The 22843-nt window shown below is 49.8% G+C and overlaps 5 protein-coding genes across 5 annotated transcripts; all 5 read left to right on the top strand.

Annotated features, from left to right (window-relative positions):
- Window positions 1–3766: 3766 nt before the first annotated feature.
- Window positions 3767–5943, top strand: LOC131667100 (uncharacterized). The gene is made up of 3 exons (XM_058940303.1): window positions 3767–3924; window positions 4525–4784; window positions 5388–5943. Exons 1-3 carry the CDS (start codon window positions 3905–3907, stop codon window positions 5537–5539), a joined length of 432 nt encoding a protein of 143 aa, XP_058796286.1. The 5' UTR covers window positions 3767–3904; the 3' UTR covers window positions 5540–5943.
- Window positions 5944–7461: 1518 nt separating this feature from the next.
- LOC131667099 (lysosomal aspartic protease-like) lies at window positions 7462–10281 on the top strand. Its single transcript, XM_058940301.1, has 9 exons — window positions 7462–7968; window positions 8026–8140; window positions 8213–8336; window positions 8414–8535; window positions 8621–8820; window positions 8893–9018; window positions 9089–9248; window positions 9320–9412; window positions 9485–10281. Exons 1-9 carry the CDS (start codon window positions 7910–7912, stop codon window positions 9641–9643), a joined length of 1158 nt encoding a protein of 385 aa, XP_058796284.1. The 5' UTR covers window positions 7462–7909; the 3' UTR covers window positions 9644–10281.
- Window positions 10282–17077: 6796 nt separating this feature from the next.
- Window positions 17078–18753, top strand: LOC131667122 (uncharacterized). Its single transcript, XM_058940336.1, has 2 exons — window positions 17078–18378; window positions 18643–18753. Exon 1 carries the CDS (start codon window positions 17177–17179, stop codon window positions 18374–18376), a length of 1200 nt encoding a protein of 399 aa, XP_058796319.1. The 5' UTR covers window positions 17078–17176; the 3' UTR covers window positions 18377–18378; window positions 18643–18753.
- On the top strand, window positions 18655–20350 carry LOC131667120 (uncharacterized). Its single transcript, XM_058940335.1, has 3 exons — window positions 18655–18776; window positions 18851–19603; window positions 19786–20350. The coding sequence occupies exons 2-3, from the start codon at window positions 18859–18861 to the stop codon at window positions 20274–20276; spliced, it is 1236 nt and encodes a 411-aa protein (XP_058796318.1). The 5' UTR covers window positions 18655–18776; window positions 18851–18858; the 3' UTR covers window positions 20277–20350.
- A 466-nt stretch (window positions 20351–20816) lies between these two features.
- On the top strand, window positions 20817–22527 carry LOC131667183 (uncharacterized). The gene is made up of 2 exons (XM_058940453.1): window positions 20817–21871; window positions 21943–22527. The coding sequence occupies exons 1-2, from the start codon at window positions 21106–21108 to the stop codon at window positions 22353–22355; spliced, it is 1179 nt and encodes a 392-aa protein (XP_058796436.1). The 5' UTR covers window positions 20817–21105; the 3' UTR covers window positions 22356–22527.
- Window positions 22528–22843: the final 316 nt, after the last annotated feature.

The raw sequence follows: 22843 nt of genomic DNA, 5'->3' as shown, positions 1-22843 counted from the left end.
TTGGTTTCCATCGTGCGGCGGCGAAAGGGACGCGCTGCCTCGGAGTCGGAATTCGGGGAACGGTCGGTGACCAAATGAATTTCGGCGCGCTCGGCGATATCATCGCGCGTTCTCGCACGCACCGCGGGAGACGAGCGGCGCGCGCGCGCGTGAGAGAGACAGAGAGAGAGAGAGAGAGAGAGCACGGAACCGGTTTCACCGTCGGCCGCCACCACCTCGCCTGTCTCTGTGCTATCGGTCTGCTCCTCTTTTTTTTTTATTCCCCCGCGAAAGTCCGAGCTTTTTCCGGCCGCGAGTATAATTATCAGGATGCTGCGCTCCGCGAGCGTTTCGGCAGCGAGCTTATTTATACGTATGGCGACGGCGCGAGCGCGATTACAAGCCGCACGGGGCAGATAAGGGGCGGTAAATGGAATGCCTCCGACTCGCGTTCGAGCGAAACGACAGCCGATCGGGGAAAATTGCAGCTTGCAGAAAAGCCACAAGGCGAGCCCGCGACGTCGAGCTGTTCGGCGCGACTGACTCGACCGAAGCCGAATGTCCGGTCCGGCCCGATGGCGTCGCTTCGTTTGCCGCGGCGACGCGCACTTCGTGTCGATCGTCCGACGACTCGGCGAAATGGACGCTGGCCTCAGCACTCGCTGGACGCTCGATCGTGTCTTCGCGGGCGACGAGCGACGGCAGAGTTCCATCGGAGCCTGGTCCCGGCAAAATGGAGCGCGCCGTTATTTATAGAGTCTTGCGGTGCGACGTGGCGAGGAGGAGCGGCCACGGAGAGGCGACGAGGGGAGCCGTCGATCCGCGATTGATTTTGCGGGCGACGGAGGCCGCGATTCTCCGGGACGCGCGGGCCGTCGCGGGCGCGAGTGCGTGTACGCGCCGTGACGCGCGTCGCGATCGATAAGCGGAGCTTATCAAAAGCGGGGCGAGTTCGCCGGGCGCGCAGAGCGTATTGGCAATACGCTCGGGGTGGAACGGAGAGCGAGAGCCAGGCCGGCCGTTGTCGTTGTGCCGCCACGGCCCGTGGGAAAACTCGTTCGTTTTGTCGACAATCGTGCTCTCCTCCTCGCGCTCTTCCACGTCGCGCCTCGTTATTTCTCTCTGTCGCGGTAATGGATATGCGATGGGCCGCGCGCTGCCGCCGCGACTTTTTTTTTAGACCGCGGCTATTTTTGTCCGCTCGGTTTTCGCAGTTCCACGCGCCCATTGTCCGGCCACAAGGAAAACGGCTATAATTGGTTTTTCATGCCGCCTGCGACGAGCATTCGTCGAAGCAAGCCCCCTGGAAAACCGAATTTCCAAGGAGCTTCGAACCGGAAGTCGCGGTATTCCTCTCCCGAGTTACACGCGCGTGCGTAACCTGACGACTGCGTGACCATGAATTATTCAAATATGCACGATCTTTACCGGCGGACGAAATTGGAAGCTCGCGTCGATGAGAACGTGTACAAAATCTATGCGTCGGTACGTCGCGCGAAACGCTTACGCATACGCCTCCCGCTCCTCCTCCGTGTGCTTCGGGAAAAGCGTGGCCGAAGGACACGTGCGCTCGTTATTACATCGATCAGCGAGCTTTCTCTCCCTCTCGACGGCGCACGGCGCAGCAGCTTGCGCCGCTTCTCGCGCGCGCGCGGAAAATTACTGCCCCTTGATCGTCGCGCGAGCCCGGAAGTACGCGGCCAGCGCGCGCGAGCGGCCAGCGAAAATCCCGGACGCGTGACGGCGAAGGGCTCGACTACCTGTCCGGCAGCCCGGAGCTTCTTCGCGCTGCGGCGAGGTCGACGACCCCCGCGGCGGTGGGCTCGTCGAAGCGGAGTTCCGCTGCTTGCCGGGCGCAGGTATAACGCGAGGCAGCGGCGGACGTGGAAAAGTAGCGCGTCGCAGCCGGAGTCGACGCGCGTCCCCCCGTCGCCCAATTTTCCGACGCCGCGAACGGGCAGCATCTGGCCGCGCGAGCACCTGCCTGCGCGCGAGCGGCGCAGCTGCGCGACGCGCGGCGGCACGTGCCGCGCAGGGGTTTTTCGGGTTGTCGACCCGTTACGCGGTTCGTCGTGCCCGCATGAGAGACACTGCGCACCAACGCTCCGAGCGATCCTCGCTTTCTCTCTCGCTCTCCGCTCGTCGCTTTCGATGACGATAATTGACTTTTCGCCAGAGCGAAGGGCGCGCGCTGATGCGATTGCGCTCGAACCCCGCTGACGCGAATTAGCTGCTGGTGGGGGCCCTCGCGATCGCCTTCGCGTCGGTTTCACGGTCGACGGCCGATTGTCGCGACGAGGAGCACGCCAATGCCAATCGTCTCCATGGCTTTCTTTCGGGCGCGCTCGGGCGTTTCGCGCACGCCAGATGATTTTACAACGATAAGAAACGCCGGTGCCAGCAGTTCTCGGCCCCCCCCCCCTTTCCCTCTCGCAATGTCCCGCGGACGTTCCCAGTGTGTATAACACGGCCGCGATGAAAAGAAATAACTAGGTTAACGACGCTCCCAGCTTGTGGCCGCGAAGCTCCTCAAACAATCGTCAAGCACGTACATTCGACAGATAAGATAGACCAACGCTGCTCGATGGCGACGAGAAAGGAAAAAGAAGAAAAAGAAGAGGCGCGCGCTGCTCCGAAAATACAGCGTATCAGCCGCAGAGAGGGAGGAGAGACGCGAGCGCCAAGCTGTATCACCACCCAAGAAGCGAGCGCCGTCGGTGCGCTGAACCTCGGCCGCTCTCCGTGTCTCTCTCTCTCTCTCTCTCTCTCTCTCTCTCTCTCTCTCGCTCTCTCGAAGGAAATCTCTCCCTCACTTTTCGTCGGGCGAGCACCTTTCTCGACACGCGGAAGTGTGTCTGCGCAACTCTCGACGGCTCGTTCTTGCGTAACGCTCGAGCGATCCCGAGCGAAAGTGCTTCGATACCAGCGGACGACGCGCTCGGAGCTTTGCTCGATTTTCCGCTCCTCTCTTCGCCGACGACACCTACGAGCCGCCAATGCCGTTTCTCGAAATACGTGGCCTGCATTGCTATTTTCGAATGAGGGACAAGTCCAGCGTTCGACTTTCTCTCTCTCTCTCTCTCTCCCTTTCTGCTACTTGTCATTTCGAGGAAAATTCCACGTGTTTGCACAGTTGCAAGGTATACGGTGTTGAGCTAGCATTTGCGTAATTTGAAGCTCGCCACGTGCGCCTCCGAAATTTTTTGTAAACCAATCGATACGCGTTTTCTCTAACGCCTCTCGCGCGTGCAGCGACAATAATTTTCGTCGCCCTACGCGGCATCCTCCAACTTTTCTCGTTTTTTCGTTGCGCAAGAAAGGACAGAGGCAGAGCGAAGAGGCAAAGACAAAAGTGGACGAGGCCGGTTGTGATGCGTGGACTCGCCGGCGTACACACACGCGAAAGACCGGAAGTGGCCCGAATCTTCGAGAAGGCGGCAAGCACGTGCGCGCAACGGAAATGCACGATATTCCCACTATCGTGCAATTCATACGGTGAGCAGCGAGGAGCAAGCAGGTCACTTCGCTCGGCACCGACTTCGTGAAAAGGGTCAAACCAAGGGATATCTAGATCAAGATATATTGTAGTCCAAGAGTTCGTATTAAGCCGAAAGAAATAATCAACATCATTGTTAAAAATAGAGCGCCATCTAGTCGCAAGCGGGAAGCAACGCCGGCCGGCTGCGGCGGCGGCATACACGGCGAGCGTCCTATTTTCCTCCCCTTTTGCCCCGCGATCCCCCCTTCCCCTCCCCACAAGCAGCGCGCCAACCGAAGTCGCGCGCGGCGCTATACTCGTTCAGTCTTGCCGCCGCTTCCAGCTCGACACGACATATTTTAAGGTGACTTGTGTGTGTGCTAATCAGTGCTTCATTATTGCTTACTTGTGTGCTGATAAAGTAGCAGTTATCCTTAAAATTTCGAGATGGCAGACGTAGAAGCTAAGTAAGTACCGCAGGTTTTCCGTTAAAACCGTTGGCCGCCTTCCTAAAATATTGCGAGCAAACGCGAGTATCGATCGGCGGCCGGTACATACAACACATCGTTACCGCGAGTTTTTCCTCTTCGCTCTCTCTTCGTTTTTTCTCGCTTGCTCATAGTCACTCTCAAGTCGTGTTGACCTAGTTAAGAAAGACAATTAGACGCGTACATGTGTCCCTGAAACGGTGTATTTTTTGCAAAAACGGTCGCGGCAGCGGCGTGGGTTGCCCGCGCTTGCGGTATCAAAGCATGATGGCGGAGCACCACTGGCCCCGGCGTCCCTCGCTCTGTCTCTCTCGCACTCGCGCCGGCCGGAAAGCTTGTTTCACGCTCTCGCTCGTTCTTTTTTTTTTCTTGCCGCGCGCTCTCGTCTCTTGCGCCGCCTTCTCTCCCGCGCGCACGACCGTTTTATATCAGAATCGATACGCGTTCTCGTAGAATTATTTGTATCAATTCAACGCGCAAAAATTATTATTCGGCAAGTACGTGCAACAAGTCCTGTGTAACACGTGCACGCGGTTTTTATTTTTCAAGCGGCTTCTAATCGACGTGTGTTTGCTTTAGGTCCGTCAGCACAACCGAGAAGAAGGTTGCCGAGGAGGAAGCGACGAAGGAGGTCGCTAAAGATACCAAACCAGAGGACAATGTAAGTCCGGTGAAAAACGCCGAGAAGATCGAAACAGAGGCGGAAGAGGTCACCAACGACGACGAAGATTCCAAGGCGTCAGAGAACGGCAAATCCGAGGATGCCAAAGAGAATGGCTCGAGCGAGGAGAAGGAGGTTGATGAAAAGGAAACCGAATCCACCAATGGCGATTCCACGGGTATATACACGCGAACCTTTTCCACGCTACTCTAAGATGCTTTGTTTGCCTGTGATGTCATATTTCTGGGTCGCTTGAGTACTTTGTCAGGCTTGTTTTTGTGCGACATTCCGCAACCATTTATTTTCGAACAAAGATTGACGAGGCTTTACATACAATTATTAACTATGAGCTTAACTTTTTGTATCATATTTTTTTAACTTTTTATTTTGACGCTTATTCACTGTGATGTGTTCTTTTTGTTTCACACTTTAACATTTCAAAAAACGTCAAATAATCAAATTTATATTATGTTAAATAAAAATAAATTTAAACTGCAGGCATGCGCTTTCGATATTATTACGAAAATACTGTTCTGCATGTTTTGGTGCATACTATAAACATAAAAAATTAAATTAAAAATCGTAATTTGTTTATTCTAAAATGTTCAATTGGATTAACAAATTAATTGTCCATTAAAGAACTTGATAACTATTGCTCTACTGCCAAAATATTCTGAGATGTACTTATAAAAATGTAGACATGTATAAGTTCAGCTCAGCTTAATAAATGACAAACATAAAAATGAAATAGAATATTAATTTTTTCTTGTTTCCTTCATAGATGCACCCACTGACAATGTCTGCTGCATCAAGAGGAAATCGACAGGTGGCGAGGTAACCGACGACGCGGCAAAGGATGTCGTTTCGCCAAAGAAGGCAAAGATCGACGAGGATTTGCCAGCGACCAAGGTCGGAGCCAATGGTCAAGTGTAAAAACACTTTCACATTGTCAACTCATCCCTCCCCCGCCCCTTAGGTCTAACCTTCTTAGACAAAGATTTTTACACCGTCTGATTTTTGGAAATTACAAACAGTAATAACAATGACTATGTTATATAGAGGAACAAGTTCAAAGCCGGACAGAGATAAGTGCGATGTTCGAATTTCACATCATCATACACGTACACATTTGCGCACTCACGCAGTCATATCCGCATAATAATTGTAATAGACGTACCGACATACACGAACACACGCAAATACAAATTCCCCTCCAAACATGAAAGACATATAAGAAATAGTGTCGTTTTTATGTACTTCTCTCTCTCCCTCCCTCTCTCTTTCTCTCTCTCTCTCTCTCTCTCTCTCTCTCTCTCTCTCTCTCTCTCTCTCTCTCTCATCTCTTTCTCCCTCTCCCTCTCTCTGTGTACATTGGAAAATGTTCAAAAGTGCGTTAATTGTGTAAAGAAAAATGTATAAAAACACGTGCAAAGCACTTGCGACAATTACTATTTAATGTTCGCCTTCGACACAATTATAAAGTCCGTTTTTGACGTCAGACACGTTCATATAAATAATATTTAGAATGTTCGATTATGTTTATATTTGATACAAAACTGACACTGCAACTTGTGTACTTTGTAACTTGTATTATTTTATTAGTATTCTTACTTTCGAATTTGAAGAAACTTTGTATGTACGTATGGGGACGTTTAAAAAAGGAAGTCGAAGGCAAGTCAAATCGACGGTAGAAAAAGGCTTTCGAACGACTTAAATGATAAAACTTTCCTACTTTAGTTTTCGTTTCTTTATTTTTTTTCCTAATTAAGAGGCGTACAATCGTTGCTCAACATGTCAATTAGATTCAAGTCATGATTTGCATTTTCGTCGATTTAAACATTGAAAATACATTCCACCCGACATTGTACATCTGATTAAAAAATGAAAATTGTTCGAGAGGCTTTAAAAATCGAAAAAAAAAAAAACGTTTACCCATGTTTTCTAAAAGAAATACGTGGTGCGTAATACTTCTATGCAGTCACATTGAAAATCTGTGTAAAAAGTCTCTTGTCCAGTGAGTCAAAAGAAAATATTTAGAAAACATGTACAGCGACGATTAGAAAATGAATATAAATAATAAATGATTGTCAAACAAAAGGACAGCACTCAAGCATTGTGATTTTTTTATTACACTCTACATACTTTTTAACTTTCTTTTATTTAAATGGTGAAGGATTAATACTCTCTGTTTTATGTTCTTTTTTTTTAAATACGACTTACGATAGGACAATAACAGACGTTACGTTACTAAGGTGTAAACACAAGTTAAATTTTGAAAAGTGAAATTTTATTTTTGGTACAAATCTTGTATTAATTTCATTTCTAAACTGACCACTGCATTTACATACTACAAATGATGGCAATTATGCGATAATTATACAATTTTAGGTTGTTGCAGATGAGAATAAAATCTGTAAAAAATATAAAATACGTGAATATTGAAGTTAGATTAAAGAATTAAAGATTATAGTATAAAAAGAAGTATAATAGATAATTAAGAAAACGTGAAACATTTTATTGGGTGATTGAAATAATACAATCTATTGATATATCGACTACAGAAATTGAAAAGCATAAACAGTTTAAACTTAAATAATATTGGGAGATTGAATGTTGATTGCTAACAGAAGAATCTTCGTGTACTAAGTAATAAAAATATATATATTATGTAATTTGATGTGTTCGCTAAACAGTTTGAACAAAATAAAACTGATTCACTGAACTGCCTATAGTCTTGAATTATTTATCAACGACTCAATGTTCATTAAATATTTCACTGTTTGAATAATGACATGGCCTATTCTTCTAGAATTTGAACTTCAATAAGGCTAAAAATATAATAAGTTTTATAATTAATTTTTGATAAAGAGTGGAATTGTACGACTTCATTTAGTTGATTATTTGTAATTTAGATTAACTTGAATTCAATGTAAAAACTCGATAATTCTAGGAACAGTATCATTCAAAGACACGAAAGTTTGTTGATAATTTTATCAAATAGATAGTATATTATATAGCAAATAAAGGGTCGAAAAAATAGATTAAATGCAAGAACCAAAGCTTCATTCGCAACGGAACGATCAACTACGATTGGCCATTTACCACCGCCCATGCTGGCGATTGGATGATCATGCAGGAAGTCGCTATCTTAAAACTGAAACAGTGAACCAGGGATTCCCCACCTGTGGATGTTCGGAGTCGCATGCAGCCATACAGCGGCAAGTGAGAGACGGTCCAGAGTAACGAAAACTTTTGTCAGCGCAACAAGTATCTTTTCTATTGGTGGTATACGTACACTCCAAAATGTACTCCTTTATTGGATTATTACTGATTTTTGCGGTCCTCGTACAAAGTCGGATAGAGTGAGTATGAAAGCATTTATTGTTGATTTTAGAAACTTTAAAATTTCTCAACTTTAGAGTAGATTTGTATGAACACAAACCGTCCGAGAAACACGTTAAGAGATTGTTTAAGAGAAGTTTGCAAAGGGATGTCCGTTTTAATGATTCTGTGGTGCTTAACAAATTTTTAAACGTGAGTAAATTTTTTGCATAATTACGATCGATATAATTCCTGGATTATTTGTTTTATTCGATACTTTCGCAGGGCGAATATTACGGCGAAATCAAAGTGGGCTCACCGGCAAAAACCTTCAAAGTTATCTTCGACACGACCTGGGCAGACTCTTGGTTACCGTCGTCGCATTGCAGTTGGAACGAGATCGTATGCAGTGAGTTATACTACTATCGTGAATAATTAAAGCATATTTATCATCCTATAACTCGTGGTAATCGTTGTTATGTCTAGAACTCCACACGCAATACGATAGTTCAGCTTCGTCGTCTTATGTGCCCAACGAAACCCGTTTCATAAATATAACCGACAACCAGTTCTCGCTGTGGGGCTTTTTGGCAACTGACACCTTTCACGTGAGTGATTAAAATACCATTTCACATTAATTTTAATTAGTTGGACTAATTTGTGAAAATTTCATTTCTTCTTTCCGCTTCGCAGTTAGCTCACATAAATTTGCCGAACCAAACGTTCCTCGAAGCTACGCACCTATCGATCAATCCATTTTGGCACTATCGAGCTGACGGCTTCATTGGCTTAGCTTTCAAAGAGCATACACTTTTTAACGTTACACCTTTTTTCTATAATCTTATTAGGCAAGGACTGATCAAGGAGAATATTTTTACTTTCTACATGAACCGGTGTGTCGATCGTTCAAATGAATTTTTTGTACTCCTGAAAGTTACCTAGCTAAATTGATCACTTTTCCGCAGAGACGAGACTACGACAAGAGCTGGCAAACTCATACTCGGCGGAACGCAAAGATCACATGTACAAAATGATACACTCACAACTCTAAAAGTCACCGAGAAAAGTTACTGGATGATTAAAATAGACAAGTAAGCGTTTATCATTGCCCTTTTATGAAAAAACAATTAATTCTCCACTATTTTCAATTATCTGCATTAGTATTTTCGCTCGAATGAACAAGACGGATTATCCAATCATCAACAATATTAAAGCCTTTTTCGATACAAGTGCCAATGCCATAACTGGGCCTGCAGATGCCATCATGAAGCTCAATTATATGCTCAACGCTATTTACGTACCTTACCTCAATATGTACTCGGTATGCCCAAATGAAATTTCTTAAAAACTCTATGGCCGATGATCGATTCGCAATATCTTGTTCTATGTTAGGTAAACTGCCGAAAATATGCCAAGCTACCGACTATACATTTTGTTATGAACGGAACTGAATTCATCATTCAGTCCAAGTATTATGTACAGCGGGTAAATAAAACCGAAAGTAACGTATCATTGACGATATAATAAATTTCTAAACGTTGAATTTGCCTATTTCAGATGACGTTTCAAAATATTGAAGCCTGTTTCAGCCCATTTGTTCCAAATCCTGATCCAAATTCATCAGTATGGGAGCTCGGAGGTGCTTTCATGATGGAATTTTATACAGAATTTGATATGGACAATAGCATGGTTCGAATCGGTCAGACAATTTTTTAAAATACTTGATCGTCATTTATTTCTTCAACTTCAGTTGTACTTATTCTATTGGCGTGCAGACAATTTTATTACATAAACTTCTTATGCTATGATATTATGCACAATAATTTCTATGTATAATAAAACTATGCACCATTGTCCGCACGCCATTCTATTCAATGCCTGTTTGTGCAATGTATGTTTTAAATGTCTTGCCTTGCATTATTTTGGCAATATTATGTGATACTTTGGTATAAGCAAACATTGTCTTATTACATTTAGGTAAGATTTACTTAATAAATTTTGTATCACTGGTAAACGAAAATTATTGATACATGACTCATTTTTACAAGTTAACAAGTTCAATAGTAAATAGAAAGGTTATATCATGACTACATTTGTGGAAGTAATTTAAAATAAATATTTAATGTTTTCCCCGGCGCTAAAGCTTTCATTGTCATTGAATGAGTGATTTTTATTATTGATGATTATCCACGGACTAAGTTTTCAGTAATAGGTAAATATGAATGATCGACAACATCGATTAGCGTAGCGGTGCACTTTAATATTTAATGCGAATTTTGACGGAACTCTTTATTCTAAGAATATAGTGATGTATTGTGAAACTGTAACCGATTTATTGAATCTTTATTATCTTCGATTCTATTAATTTTTACACTGAAAGGCAAGATCACGCATTGGTTTTATATTTGTCTTAAAGTTGACGAGTTATTTATGGTTTCTGTAGTGCATTCAGTAATGTAAAAATAAATAATTTTTATTCCATTATTAAAAGTTAAAGCTTGAATTAAAAGTTGATATCACGCTCCGTTGATCGATCAGACAAAATTATTGATGAGGACGAATTTCTTCGTGACTGTACGATTGGAACTTTATTCTCCGCTTCCACTTTAGCTTCCAATTTAGCTGCCACTCGAATGACTTGTAAAACACTATCATTTCCCAGAGGTAAACAACCGATGGCAATAGCATTCTTATCGTAAGAAGTATTAAGTGTTTTGACAACTTGTACATGTTCACAGTCGATGCGTTCAGAACGTCTTGACGGCAGCGCGGCTTCCCGTATTGCCCTAAATTGACCTGCCGATAGCGCAGGTCTATCTCTGTTATTTTTAAAAATCTACGTGATAATAGCATCCGATTAGTAAACCAATATGGCAATGAAAATAACTGTACTGTGTACGAGTGCTCTTACCCTGTCCTTATAATCTCTTCAAATGTACCGTTATTTGTAACGCTGAATATTGTATTTCCCCCATTCGTTAAGTGAACTTCACTCACCTCACAGATTTCTCGGTTCTCAAATGACTTTGCTATGATCCCCTGCGATTCTGGTATCTTCAGGCAGTTATCCCTTTTAAAGATCGTGTGCTCCCAACGGGGTGTCCACGGTGCGCAAAAATTGGTTGGCCGAAGCAAATCGCTATAAGCTAAACTCAGCGATGCCGAGTAAATAACTAATACCTTGATTGTGCTCATCGTGCAGCAAGATTAGCGCTCATTTTGTCGCGTGTGTCATTTAGCAACTGCATTAGTTCGTTTGCAATTACGTTCGGTGGACCATTTTGTTTTATTCCGTGTGACGTTTTGATTTTTGAACGCAAGCTGTGCTTTCAGCTTTGGCCTAGTCGATCGCGAGACTCGAGTAAGGTTTCTTTCGAGAAACATGACGGTCGTAATTATATCGCTATATTGCTTCGACTGAACAGTTGAATTTCCAGTTTTATATTTGTTTGTTCAATCGATCATTACGTTCAATATTACGCATTGGATAATCGAATGAATTATTTCAAATTAAAATGTTCCATCACGTTCTACCAGGTAGAATGACGCGCTTTTGACGAGGCTGACGAAGAGGGGTAACGGCGATTGTAAAGTTTAACTTATGTTAACTGAAATACTATTATAGTGTGCGGGTGGAATCAACTAACGATTTGTCAGTTATGCAGTTGAATGAATAATCGCCGATTTTCTCCAGTATAGACATGTCGAGTGCTCGAAGTCTCGTGATCGAACAGGGAAACCGAAACCTAGGTGAAAGAGAAAATTCATTCGAGTCTTTTAGAACAATTACCTGCGAAAAAATTCACGCCAAGACGTGTAGTTCATTTTGAACATAACTGTATTTCATTCATCTCAAAGTACTGAAACTTATGTCCCACAAGGTCTTGGGAGGTTATCGCCGTGGGGTAGAGCGACGAAGAAAAAAAATTCATTCAAGGACGAGATCTAATAATTCTTCGAGATTGAGATCGCGACTCATTCAATTGCTTTGGCGACCAGTGGAATAGTTGCACGGAATGCGTATACTCGCAGGTGTGCATCTCCGTGACGTCCACGGGCCACGTCAGAAAAAATCGAATAATCCATTGATTCGATCTTTGACGAGTAAAATTTTCTCCGCTCGCGCGTGTCACGAACATAGCAAGCCGATCATCACGTTGACGGATGTAAAAAAGGAAGACGAATTCGCACGGTTTTCTCGTGCCATGGATTGTTCAAAAAAAGGATAGTGCTCAATTTATTTGTGGATTATTGCGATGAACCACGGCAAACGCGCCGGCGCGTCGATGGAAATAAAGCTTCGAGACTGCGAGGAACACTGCGCTACGAAAATTTATTGCTACTCTCCGAACTGACAATGGGCGAGCTTTGAACAATCAGAGAAGCATCTTTTTGGCGTAACACTTCTTGGTGAGAAAGACCTGAAACCGTTCGGTGTCGCAGGGCTGGTAGAGCGACACGCACAGCTGGCCGTCGTCGCCGTCCCTGGCGAAGCCGGCGATCGGCAGAGCGTACTCGCACTCGTGGACGTGGCGCACCTTGCCCCTGCCGTTGCGCTTGATGAGCTCGAAGACGAGGTTCTGGCAGAGGTTCTCGTCGGGCTTGTGGCCGCACTTGCCGCTGACCAGCAGCAGTCCTCCGCCGGGGGCGTTGTACAGGGCGATCGGCCGCGTCGAGTTGTCCGGCTGGACGACCGCCTCCATCGTCCTCGCCCTGCCCTCGTCGAACTGAGCGCAGTGGATCGCGCCGCTGCTGCTGCTGCTGCTGTTCCTCGCGCTGAACCTGCGGCAGACGGCGAACAGGCCGTTGGACGCGTCGGCGAAGAGCTCGGTGAGGCCGGCCTTGTAGCGGAACTTGGCCAGCTCGCTGGACCGGCCCTCGGCCGCGTGCAGCAGCCGCATCGCGTCGCCGTAGGGCCTCGCGCCGTCGGCGCGGCGCCTCCGCCACTCGAGCGTCAGCGCGAAGTAGGCGCCGGGCGCGGACGCCGGGAACAGCTGCACGAAGTCGCCGCTCATCTCCGGCGGCAGGTAGGACGTGGCCTCGCCGAGGATCTTGCCGCGCGCGTCGTAGTCGAGCCTGCACAAGGCGCCCAGGCACAAGCCGTCGTTCGGCACGAATACGCCGATGCCGCCGTCGCGCGAGACGATGTTGTTGTGGAAGTACAGCAGGTTGTTGCGAACCACGAACTCGGGATTGACGAGCATCCTGATGTCGTGGGACTCGCAGCTGGACATGTTGACGACGCGGTACTGCAGGTACATCTCGGTGGGGAAGTTGCGCTCGTTGCGCCTGGTGAAGTAGACGTGCGGCAGTATCACCTGGTCGCCCCGCACCGCGGGCAGGAACTTCTCCGGCGCCCGGTCGTTCGGCTGGAACTGCACCGGGCACGTCTTGTTGCTGCTCACGGCCTTGTTGTCGATCCTGACCAGTACCAGCTCGCACGTCCTCCTCGCGTTGTACTGGCTCAGCGGGTAGTTGTCGCAGGTCGCGTAATGAGCGTGAGCGCTGTCGCCGAACAGCCACTTGTTGAAGGGCAAGTAGCCGAAGTGGCCGATCGACGGCTCCGCTCGGATCTTCCTTGCCGCCTCGAGCGCCGCGGCCTCGGCGTCCGCCAGCGCGCCCAGGGTGGCGATCGCGAGCAGCAGCGCTCCTCTCGCGCCCATTTTCCTCGGCGCTGACTCGTCGACGACGGCCCTATCTGGCTTCAAGGCATCGCCGTGTCGACGCGCGCACCTTGCCGCAGTACCCGTCCGCGCAGGAGACCCGATCCAAACTGCCGTCTTCATGAATAGAGCCATTTTACGTATATTCAAATAGGTCTGTTAACGCACTCGAATAAAGTGCTCGGCGACGACAAGGTCTCCCTAATCCTGCTGCGCTGTCCTGATTAAAAGAGCCTTCAACTATATATTTTTTTTTTTTGCAGAAAATAATGTTTCGCTCAGAATAGAAACGAGTTTCAAATTTGGGACGCGATAATCGGCAAACAGCTCGAGCGAGCGATACGCCGAGCGCTTGAGACTAGTCTCGCCTGTTTGAGAAACGAAATCGTGCGTGTCGTTTCTCGCGTTCCGCGCGATCGCGCCGATCGTATACAGAATCAAGCTCACGCGTCCACGGGGAAAGCTCACGGGGCGAGGAAGTTTTTTCCATTCGAAACTTGGAATATTGCGGTGGGTTCGGCTATTTCATTGAATCCATCGGGAAGCCTTCTGCCGGCCCTCTTCGTCAACGCGCTCGCGCTTTCGAAGCCATATGTTTCCATTGGAAAAGATTCGAGCGCCACGAGACAGAGACGCAGTAACCAAACGAACTGGATGCTAAGCCATCGAGATTGCCATTCCATGGCAAATTACTATTAAATTCAAAGGAGGGATTTGCCGAACAGAAACTATTCAAAGAGAAGTACGCGGACAATTATCGTCATCTTTCGCGTGTTTATGGCTGAGATTACACGCGCAGTGATCTTTAAATTGATCGCTTGAACTGTGAGAGGTCAATCGCAACAATAATCGTAATCGTACGATCCGAGACTGAAACAGCAAGAGACGAAAGTGTGCCGAGATGTCGTTTCTTAATGCCTCGTACAGACGCAACCGTACACAGTGATTAATTTTGTTTACGTTACTTTTTCAGCATTCACTTGACGTCACTAAGCAGCACAGCATTGAGAACGAGCATTGAAATGCACTTTGTATTTACGATAAGGAGCGATAGCGAAAGTTGATGCGATTGATGCTTGGAAAAGGGCCTCGCCAAAGGTATTATCCGAGACAATCGAATTCGAGGCAACGACGAGGATCCGTTGCGTGACTCCAACTAACGTGCGTCTGTTGAAAAGATAAGCCAGCCCTACGTCGATGTGGGACAGGCTTGTAAACGAGATGGGAACCTTGGAAAGCAACGATTACTCGCGAGAAATATTTATTTATTTATTTGTATAGTTATTGAGAGCCAGAGACAGCGTTGTTGTCTACGTGAAAAGCAACTTTTCCGTCTCGCAGTCGGCCAGCAGCGCCGCCGGGAATCAGGCTGTAAAAGCTGCCCGATCGAAGCCGAGACCTTCGGATTGGAAGGCGCCCCAGGGTCCGGTACACCTCGGGGTCCGCCTCCGACAGCGTGAGCACCGGCTCGTGGTGCAGCTTCCGAACCAGCACGATGAAGTACTTGTGCTTCCTGGGTGTACCTGCCGTGGAGCGGGTGGAGGTCGTTGAAAATAACCGAGCCGCTGATCGGCTCGATGTCCTAGCTCGCTTTGGGAAACATGTCAAAGCTCTTCTTGCAGACGCCGCTGTCGCACAAGTGGGCCGCGGCTGGTAGATGACGTCGAAGGAGCCGGCGCCTCTGTGCGGCCACAGTCCGAAGGCCTTCTCGAACGCGCGCAGATGCACTTGACCGAGGTCGCGACATCGGTGCCCGCGTCGGCGAACAGGCGGCGCGGCCCGTGCCTTACCTCGACCTTGGTGCCCAATAACCCAATAACCCAAGCCCCAGCTGGCCACGTCGACGAGCCGCTGCACGCGTGTCAACGGAATCCTGTTACGGCTGGCGAAGCGAGCACGTGCAGCAGCGAGTCGACGCTGCCGTTGAATTCGCCACACCATCCGACCTGAAGTGACCGAGGATCAGCCGGCAGGACAGATTAGCGGAGGTGGCCCACCGACTGTCCTCTCGGCACAGGGCGCCCGAGAAGACGTCGTCGGCCTGAAATTCGGCATGAAATTCGTCCCGAATCTTGATCATCTCGTCGGTGACCCACTGCTCGCGAGCGACCATCCGTGCCTGTGGAGCGCTCGGTAATCGCGTCAGCAGCGCCACGGCGCTCGCGTATTCGATTATCCGCCACGGTCCGCGAAAGCGCTCGAGCAAATACGCGCACTCGGAGACGTTGTTCCGACGACTGACCAGCTCCACGTGGATTCTAGGTCACCCATACAACTTCCAGATCGTAGCTGACCCCTAATAAAAATCAAGCACAGCTTCCTCATTTAGCTGCCCCACTTAAAGCCACTGAGCTCGATTGAGTTCGTGACGCTCTGCATTTTTTCGCTCGAAGTGAAGTTATAGACAACGAACGACTATCGAGTTTACGCTTCGTTCGTACAAACACTGACGTTTGTGCGGCTTTTGAACGTTCGCAACAAACGGCACAATGAATCGGCTCGAGGAAAACGGGCAAATATTTTATTCGATATCTAATTGGTAAAATTGCAATCGCTTGTGGCGAGACGCGATCGTCACCAGTGTGTCGGCACGATCAGACGTTATTTTCGCCGAATTTCGGCGAAATTCACGACCAGCAGCATGCTAAAACGTAGTAATGCGCAGAAGATTCCTTGACGCGCGGATCGCTTGTAGCGTCGATGCGTGCGCTGAATTGCCACATATCGGCTTTACAAGATGATCTTCGATAGCAATCAATTTGAGAAATTACTTCCAACTTGTTCAAATTTATCATTCATTTGAGTAAGTTCCCGTTCAACGAAAAGTTGACGAATGAAAGTATCGTTGTTAATTCGTTTATCGCCAAAAAGAAATTGTTCGACCGAATCGTTCCGATAGTTTGTTTCAACATCTCGTTACGTCGAATCGGCAAACCAATAAAATGTCAAGATCTCCGAGCTCGACTGGTCAATCACGACGAATAGAGGTTTCACTTTTCAAAAGTCTCTTTTTTTGAGACAGAAGGAAGGATGATGCTTGTTATACAATTCAGCCTCCCGCTTGCCCGAGAAGAAAAATTAACGCGCGGTTATCGGCTTGTCCTCCGACGTCCGCACTTGTGTACTGCGTTCGAGAGCCGAGTTTCTTTGTCGCGACGGCTAATCGCTGACAGCCACGTGCGCGAGGAGCGGCCTCCCCCCGCTAGGTCGGCACTCGGCCACGCGAACGATTCCAACGGCGCCGAGCACCGGCGGAGCGAGTTTCCGACGAAAAGAAATCGGCGGGCGAGCTCTCGCTGGCCGAGTGCGCGAGAAGCCGTCTCGAGCACGCCGGTGAGGGTAACAGCCGGCCGAACGGATGCCCGTTATTCGGGCAATTCCCAGCGCCTTGTGCACACACTTTTAATTGAGAGATACGATCTCGACAGCTCGAAAAATATAAAGCCCCTATCCAGCTTCCTTGTTTAGTCGAGCTTCGACGTAGAAGCAGATCGGTTCGCGCGCGCCGCTATCCAAGCTCGCCATGCGCGAGGCGAGCCTTCGGGCTTGAGCTACCCCCCCGGGGCGCGTCGTCGGCACCGCGAGCATGCGCTCGGTCGCGCCGCCGCTGCTGGTGGTGGCGGTTTCGCTGGCCTGGTCTTCGGTCTGCCTGGCCGGCGCGCAGAAGCATCGCGAGCAGTTCGAGCGGGAGCTCGCGGACAACGTGACCGCGCCGAGCGTGGCGTGCCGCCGGGAGCGGCCGCGCGCCTCCGAGGCCGTCTGCGTGCTCTCCAGGTTCGGCCGGTCGTGCAGCACCAGCCTGCGCGCGGACGGCGGCAGCGTGGGCCGCGTCTCGCGGGCAGTGCCGTACGGCAGCGACCGGGCGATCGTGATCTGGTCGCAGAGCGGCGCGGACGGCGGGCGCGCGGTCGGGCTGCGCGTGGTCGCGCTCGCCACGTGCGCGGCGACGTGCGAGGCGAGGCTCGCGACGATCGGCAACGACGATTCCTACGTGGCGTGGGGCGTCAGCGTCGCCACCTACGACGCCTCGTTCGACGTGTTCTACGTCGAGGAGGCCAGCCGCAGGTACTGCAAGCGCTCGTTCGACGCCGCCAGCGGCGAGGCCCTCGGCCGGCCGGTCTGCCTCGTCCACGACCCGTCGCCGCCCTTCTACACCGCCTACTACCCCATCGAGCCCTACGGCTCCCGGCCCAAGGGCTACGTGCTGCTGCTGCCGAGCCTCGAGCGCAGCATCGACGCCTGGTTCGTCGGCGCCGACGACGAGCTCGTGCGCTTCGCCAGCTACTCGCGGCGGCTGCCCGCGCGGCGCTTCGCCGTGTCCACCACTCACGACACCATCACCATCTGCCACCAGCAGAGGCTCGACGCCGGCACGACCCTCGCCAACTGCACGCGGTTCAGCATGCTGTCCGGCCGCAAGATGCAGGAGACCCGGCTGCGGCTCGTTGACGGGGCGCGGATCAGCGACGCGTTCAACCTCTCCGACGGCGGCTACCTGCTCGCTCTGTCCAAGCGCTCGGCGGCGGAGTGCGAGCGTCGCGGCAACGCCCAGCGCCTGATGAAGATCTCCGTGGACAACGCGGTCTTCTTCGCGATCGATCGCTCGCCCGCCAACTGCGACTGCGCGCCGGCTCACCTGAGGACCAGCATGTTCGAGAACGAGCACAGGGAGTACTGCCTGACCGACGTTTGCAGCCGGGTCTTCGGCTCGCAGCAGTCGAACCGCAGCGTTGTCACGCAGTGCTTTTCCGATCGCGAGTTGGCCGTCAAGACTTTCACCGTCTAGATGTACGCTGCCACCATTCCTTTTTATGTACCGAATGATTTGCAAGGAAAAAATACATTAGCTTTCCGTATTTCATATTCCTTTCTTTTCCCGATTGAATTCGCACTCTTGCGGCTCGCGTAATTACGACATCGCGTTCAAGCTGCGACAAAAGTTCCTACGCGTTCGTCAAGGCTGGGAACCCCGCAGATCCCCAATCACAGGCGCACAATTACCGCTCGTTACCACTGTTGGAGATCAACGAAATAAGCCGTGGTTATTTGCAGCGTGGCAATTTTTCAATCGAGCCTCCAAATATTCCGGCGTCTCCAAGTCCGCGTGGCTCATACATAAATAGAAATTTGGGCGGCGCGAAAGTCGCCAGTCTCTCTTTGTCCATTGGAGAGGGAAGATTCGTAAGGTATCCAAGCTGCGAATGTCGTACACCGTGCTTTTGCGAGATCGTACCCGTCGATGTGGTTGAACTCATTGCAGGTGAACGCATGCTGTCGACGGCGAAAGCGGCGAGCGCGCTCCTAGTGCTGCTCTTGGACTTGGTCAGCGCGCACGATGGCTCGAGCAGGTCGCGCCACTTTCCCGGCAAGCAGCTGGTCTTCGGACGGGACTCCTTCGAGAATACAACGTTGTCGTACGCGACGTGCGACCTGGCCGAGGGTCAGTCGGAGAAGAGGTGCACGGTGGTGCGCGAGGACGACGCTTTGAACGGCACGTTGAGAGCCGTATCCTGCGAGGTGACCCTCAAGGCTGAAAAAGCCGAGCGCCTGATCGGCCCGAGGATGAAGGTCGTGCCTTTGGGTCTGGATCGCGCGATTTTCATTTGGACGGAGAGCGACAGGAAGGAGAGCCGGAGCAGAGAGACAACACTCGTGAGGTATACCACCGTCAAATATCCGGAGTGCCGGAGCACCGAAGCCAAATTGTCGTACGCGCGAAAGGATGACGAGGTGAATCCCGACTCGTACCTCGAACGCGTTCGGATGGCAACGTACAGCGACAGCACCTACTGCTTGGTCTTCTCCAACGACTCGCTTTGCGGAGGGAAAAACGTCTGCAAGCTGCACGTCGATCCCGAGGCTGGCGAGACCGAAGCCCCCGACAAGTGGTTCACACCCGAGTCGGGTCTCGTCGAGGTCGTGCCCCTAGCGCAGCATTCGCAGGAGAAAGGTCATCTGGTTGTCGAAGGCACGTTCGTCAACGTGCCGCAGGCCTACGTTGTCAAACGCGACGGTGAGTGGAAACGTTACTTCGCTGCTGGCGTCCGCGTAACTCTCATCTCCTCTCTTCGAGAGTGGCAGTTTTCATTGATTCATCTTGGTCGGATGCAAGTTCCATACGCTTCCTTCATTGCTGACTCGCCAAGTCTCTCGAAAAATCTCGGCCTTCTGAACGAGAGAAATTTCTCAACGCAGGTCAAATAATGAAATTCCCGTCCGAGCTGGACGCCCAGCGCTCGTGGAAGCTCGTCCACTCGACGGCCCACTCGACCATCGGCCTCTGCTACCACTCGAACTCGAGCTTCAGCTGCGCGCGATACGACCACGAGGGCCAGCCAAAGCTACGATCCAATCCCGACTTTGGCTACGACGTCGAGCAAGCGGCTATGCACAATCTGCGCGACGGCGGATTTCTCCTGCTGACGAGTCGCTGCGAATCGATCTGCGCGATGAACGACGACCACTACTACGTAACCAAATTCGACGCGCAAGGACGTAAAGCTGGAGAAGTGCATCTTACGGGATTCCATCGCGAGCGCCTGTCGAACCTCGTCAATGCTCAGCTCTTCGAGAAAGATGACAAACTGTACTGCGTCTCCATGGCGAGATACAGCATCTCGCCGACTGCCGAATCGCCGGACCTGCTGACTTTTGCCAACTGCTTCGACGATAAGAGCTTCAAATAAGCTCGGATATCTACGACTTTTTTTTTTTTTTGATCCTATTGTACACGTTCTTTTAATAAAAAGAAAAATCTAATTTTCGGCAAGCATAAATAAAGAGAAGACATATATTATCGCGCGGTTCAACGAACCAGCGAATGTCGTTGAAAGCCCACGAACGATCTGATTCACAGCTAATTATTTGACGTTCGCACTCGGTGTGTCTACGCCCGTTCCGCTCTTTGGAATCTTTGGAACGGTCCGCTATCGGAGCGGAGCGTTGCGTAACAGGGTTGTTGTTTAGCACTGCCTTACGTTGTGCTATCGTGCGCGCTAATTATTAAAATTGAAAAGCTTCAATAATTTTTCCCAAGCGGCCGATCGTTATTTTCACCTCCCCGTGGCGCGCGCGCGTATTTCGCTAGACCGGAATATGGAGGTCAGCGACGTCTCCGGCAGATTACGCATTTTCGTAACTGTCATCCCTCCTCAGCGCCCGCGTTGCCGCGTAGATACATAGTCGGACGAGTCTGCGTGTCAGCGATTAGTTGTTCGGGATTTTTACACTAGGCGAGACGCGCTGTAAAGTTGAATCTTCGTGAAAGTGCGTCTTCGTCTAGTGGCTGGGTGTACGGGACAGTCGTTATATCGATTTTCTTTGTCGCAGCAGCTTCGCGAGGAGAGCAATCGTTCGTTAAAATTGTACTTGATCGGTGGTTATTCTTAATGCGTCAGCGTCGGCACAATTGGCACGTCTAAATTAACCAAAGTTCAGGCAGATTTTTGGCGGTCATTTCTCAATTGAGCAAAAGTAGTCATTGTAATTGGGCTATTGCATGCATTAGTTTAAGAAATGAGGTCGCTCGTCTGGATGATCGGACTGCTCTGCCTGGGTAGTCGTTACGCAGGCTCGAGCACTCTAAAAATGAAGTACTCGTACAGCAGCGATTACGAGATAGTGCTCGACGAGCGCTCGGTCAAGGACAACAGCCTCGTTTACTCGGCCTGCATAGTCGGAGAATTTCGCAAGGAATTGAACTGCTCCATAACGCTGTTCTCCTTCCCCGACGCCAAGATCATCGGTGAGTCGACCTGTCCGGGCAATTACCTCGTCGCGGACAAGGTTCGCAACATTACCAAAGAATTCCAGTTGAGAAGGCTGTTCGGCGACTACGTGGCGTTCGTCTGGGCCGACGAAGACCAAGACGACACTGACAAGAAACGCCTGGTTCTGAGTATAGTCAACATGAGCAGCTGCGAGAGGACCGACCACGAGTTCCAAACCCAGATCGAACAATTCCATATCGTGGTTTACGAGCAGACCTTCGACGTGTACTACCGTGACAAACAGTACTGCGGGAATTTCCTGTGCGGCAAGACTTTTGATCGGAGATCACGAGTAATAAACGGGCCGGCAACCTCTTATTTGCCCAGCGAGTACTTCTACAATAGCACCCGTATGTGCTCGGTAAAAGCCGACGCTGCGTCGAAAGGCCACTTCGTCATCACGCCGAACACGTTCAATTTGGTCAGCTCGTACTACGGCAAAAAAATTGAAATGGGAGCGGTGCCGTTCGACGCTCGAGTGGCCACTTACGACTGCAGCAGGGAGTACCTGGGTACGACACCATTTGCAACGAAGCGCTTCGTCGAACGGGCACTAATTTCGAAAATGAAACGCACGTTACAGGCTACTGCTGGCTGACCCACACCAAGCGCATCGTCAATTGCGAGCAGTTCAACCGCGCAGGCCGAAGAATTTTGTCGGCCGTGGAGAATCTGAATTACGACCCGGGCACGTGGATGGCAATGAGGAATCTCGGTCCGCACGACCTGCTGATCATGACGAACGAGTGCTCTGGGCTCGACTCGTGCACCGGCGGCCACGTCAAGTTCCACGTGCTGAGGAAGCCGGTCGATCTGAACAGGGCTGTGGACTTGTACCAGCTGTCGGGGCTCGAATGCGGCAGTGCCGTAGCGATCAGCAGCGAGGTCGTCCAGAGGGAGGACGACCGGGTTTGCGCGACGGTCGCGTGTCACGACGTTGCAGTCGGCGGAGCCGACCAGTCGATAAGCTTTCTGTCCAGGTGCTTCCTGGAATAGGCTTTCGCTTCGGCGGCTTCGCCTAAACACTCGGAGCGTACGACGATGATTTGCTGGCAAACAATGCCGTGTAGCGCCGATAAAGCGCACACTCGTCAACGGCGCGCCGAGACGATTTCTAACATAAAAACCTACTCTTGCCAAAGTATCGAGTGGACCTTTTCATTTTTTCGCTTGTACATCCATTTTGCTCGACGCGCTCGATCACCTAATCTGCGGTTCGTCGAGCTTTTCTACATTACAATGCGTTATCAGCTTACGATTGCGGGACGACGCCTGACCATTGTAAAAATAGTTATGGGCAAGCACTTGACGGAAAATTTGAGTTTCCGTCGGTACTCGTCACCCTGTCGACACACGAAGTAGAAGCAAACGTCATCCAATTCATTTTCAATCGTATAAACACGTAACACCTCGCTCCTCTTGCACTTCAGATCGAGACCTTCCACTACGAGCGCTCTATCTCTATGACCGTCCGGATCCACCTT

The sequence above is a fragment of the Phymastichus coffea genome, unplaced genomic scaffold, assembly GCF_024137745.1.
Source record: "Phymastichus coffea isolate CEN01 unplaced genomic scaffold, Cenicafe_Pcof_1.1 PCOF00063, whole genome shotgun sequence".
Lineage (NCBI taxonomy): Eukaryota > Metazoa > Arthropoda > Insecta > Hymenoptera > Eulophidae > Phymastichus > Phymastichus coffea.
Note: the sequence above shows the minus strand (reverse complement) of the source record. Positions and strands in the feature narration are given on the sequence as shown.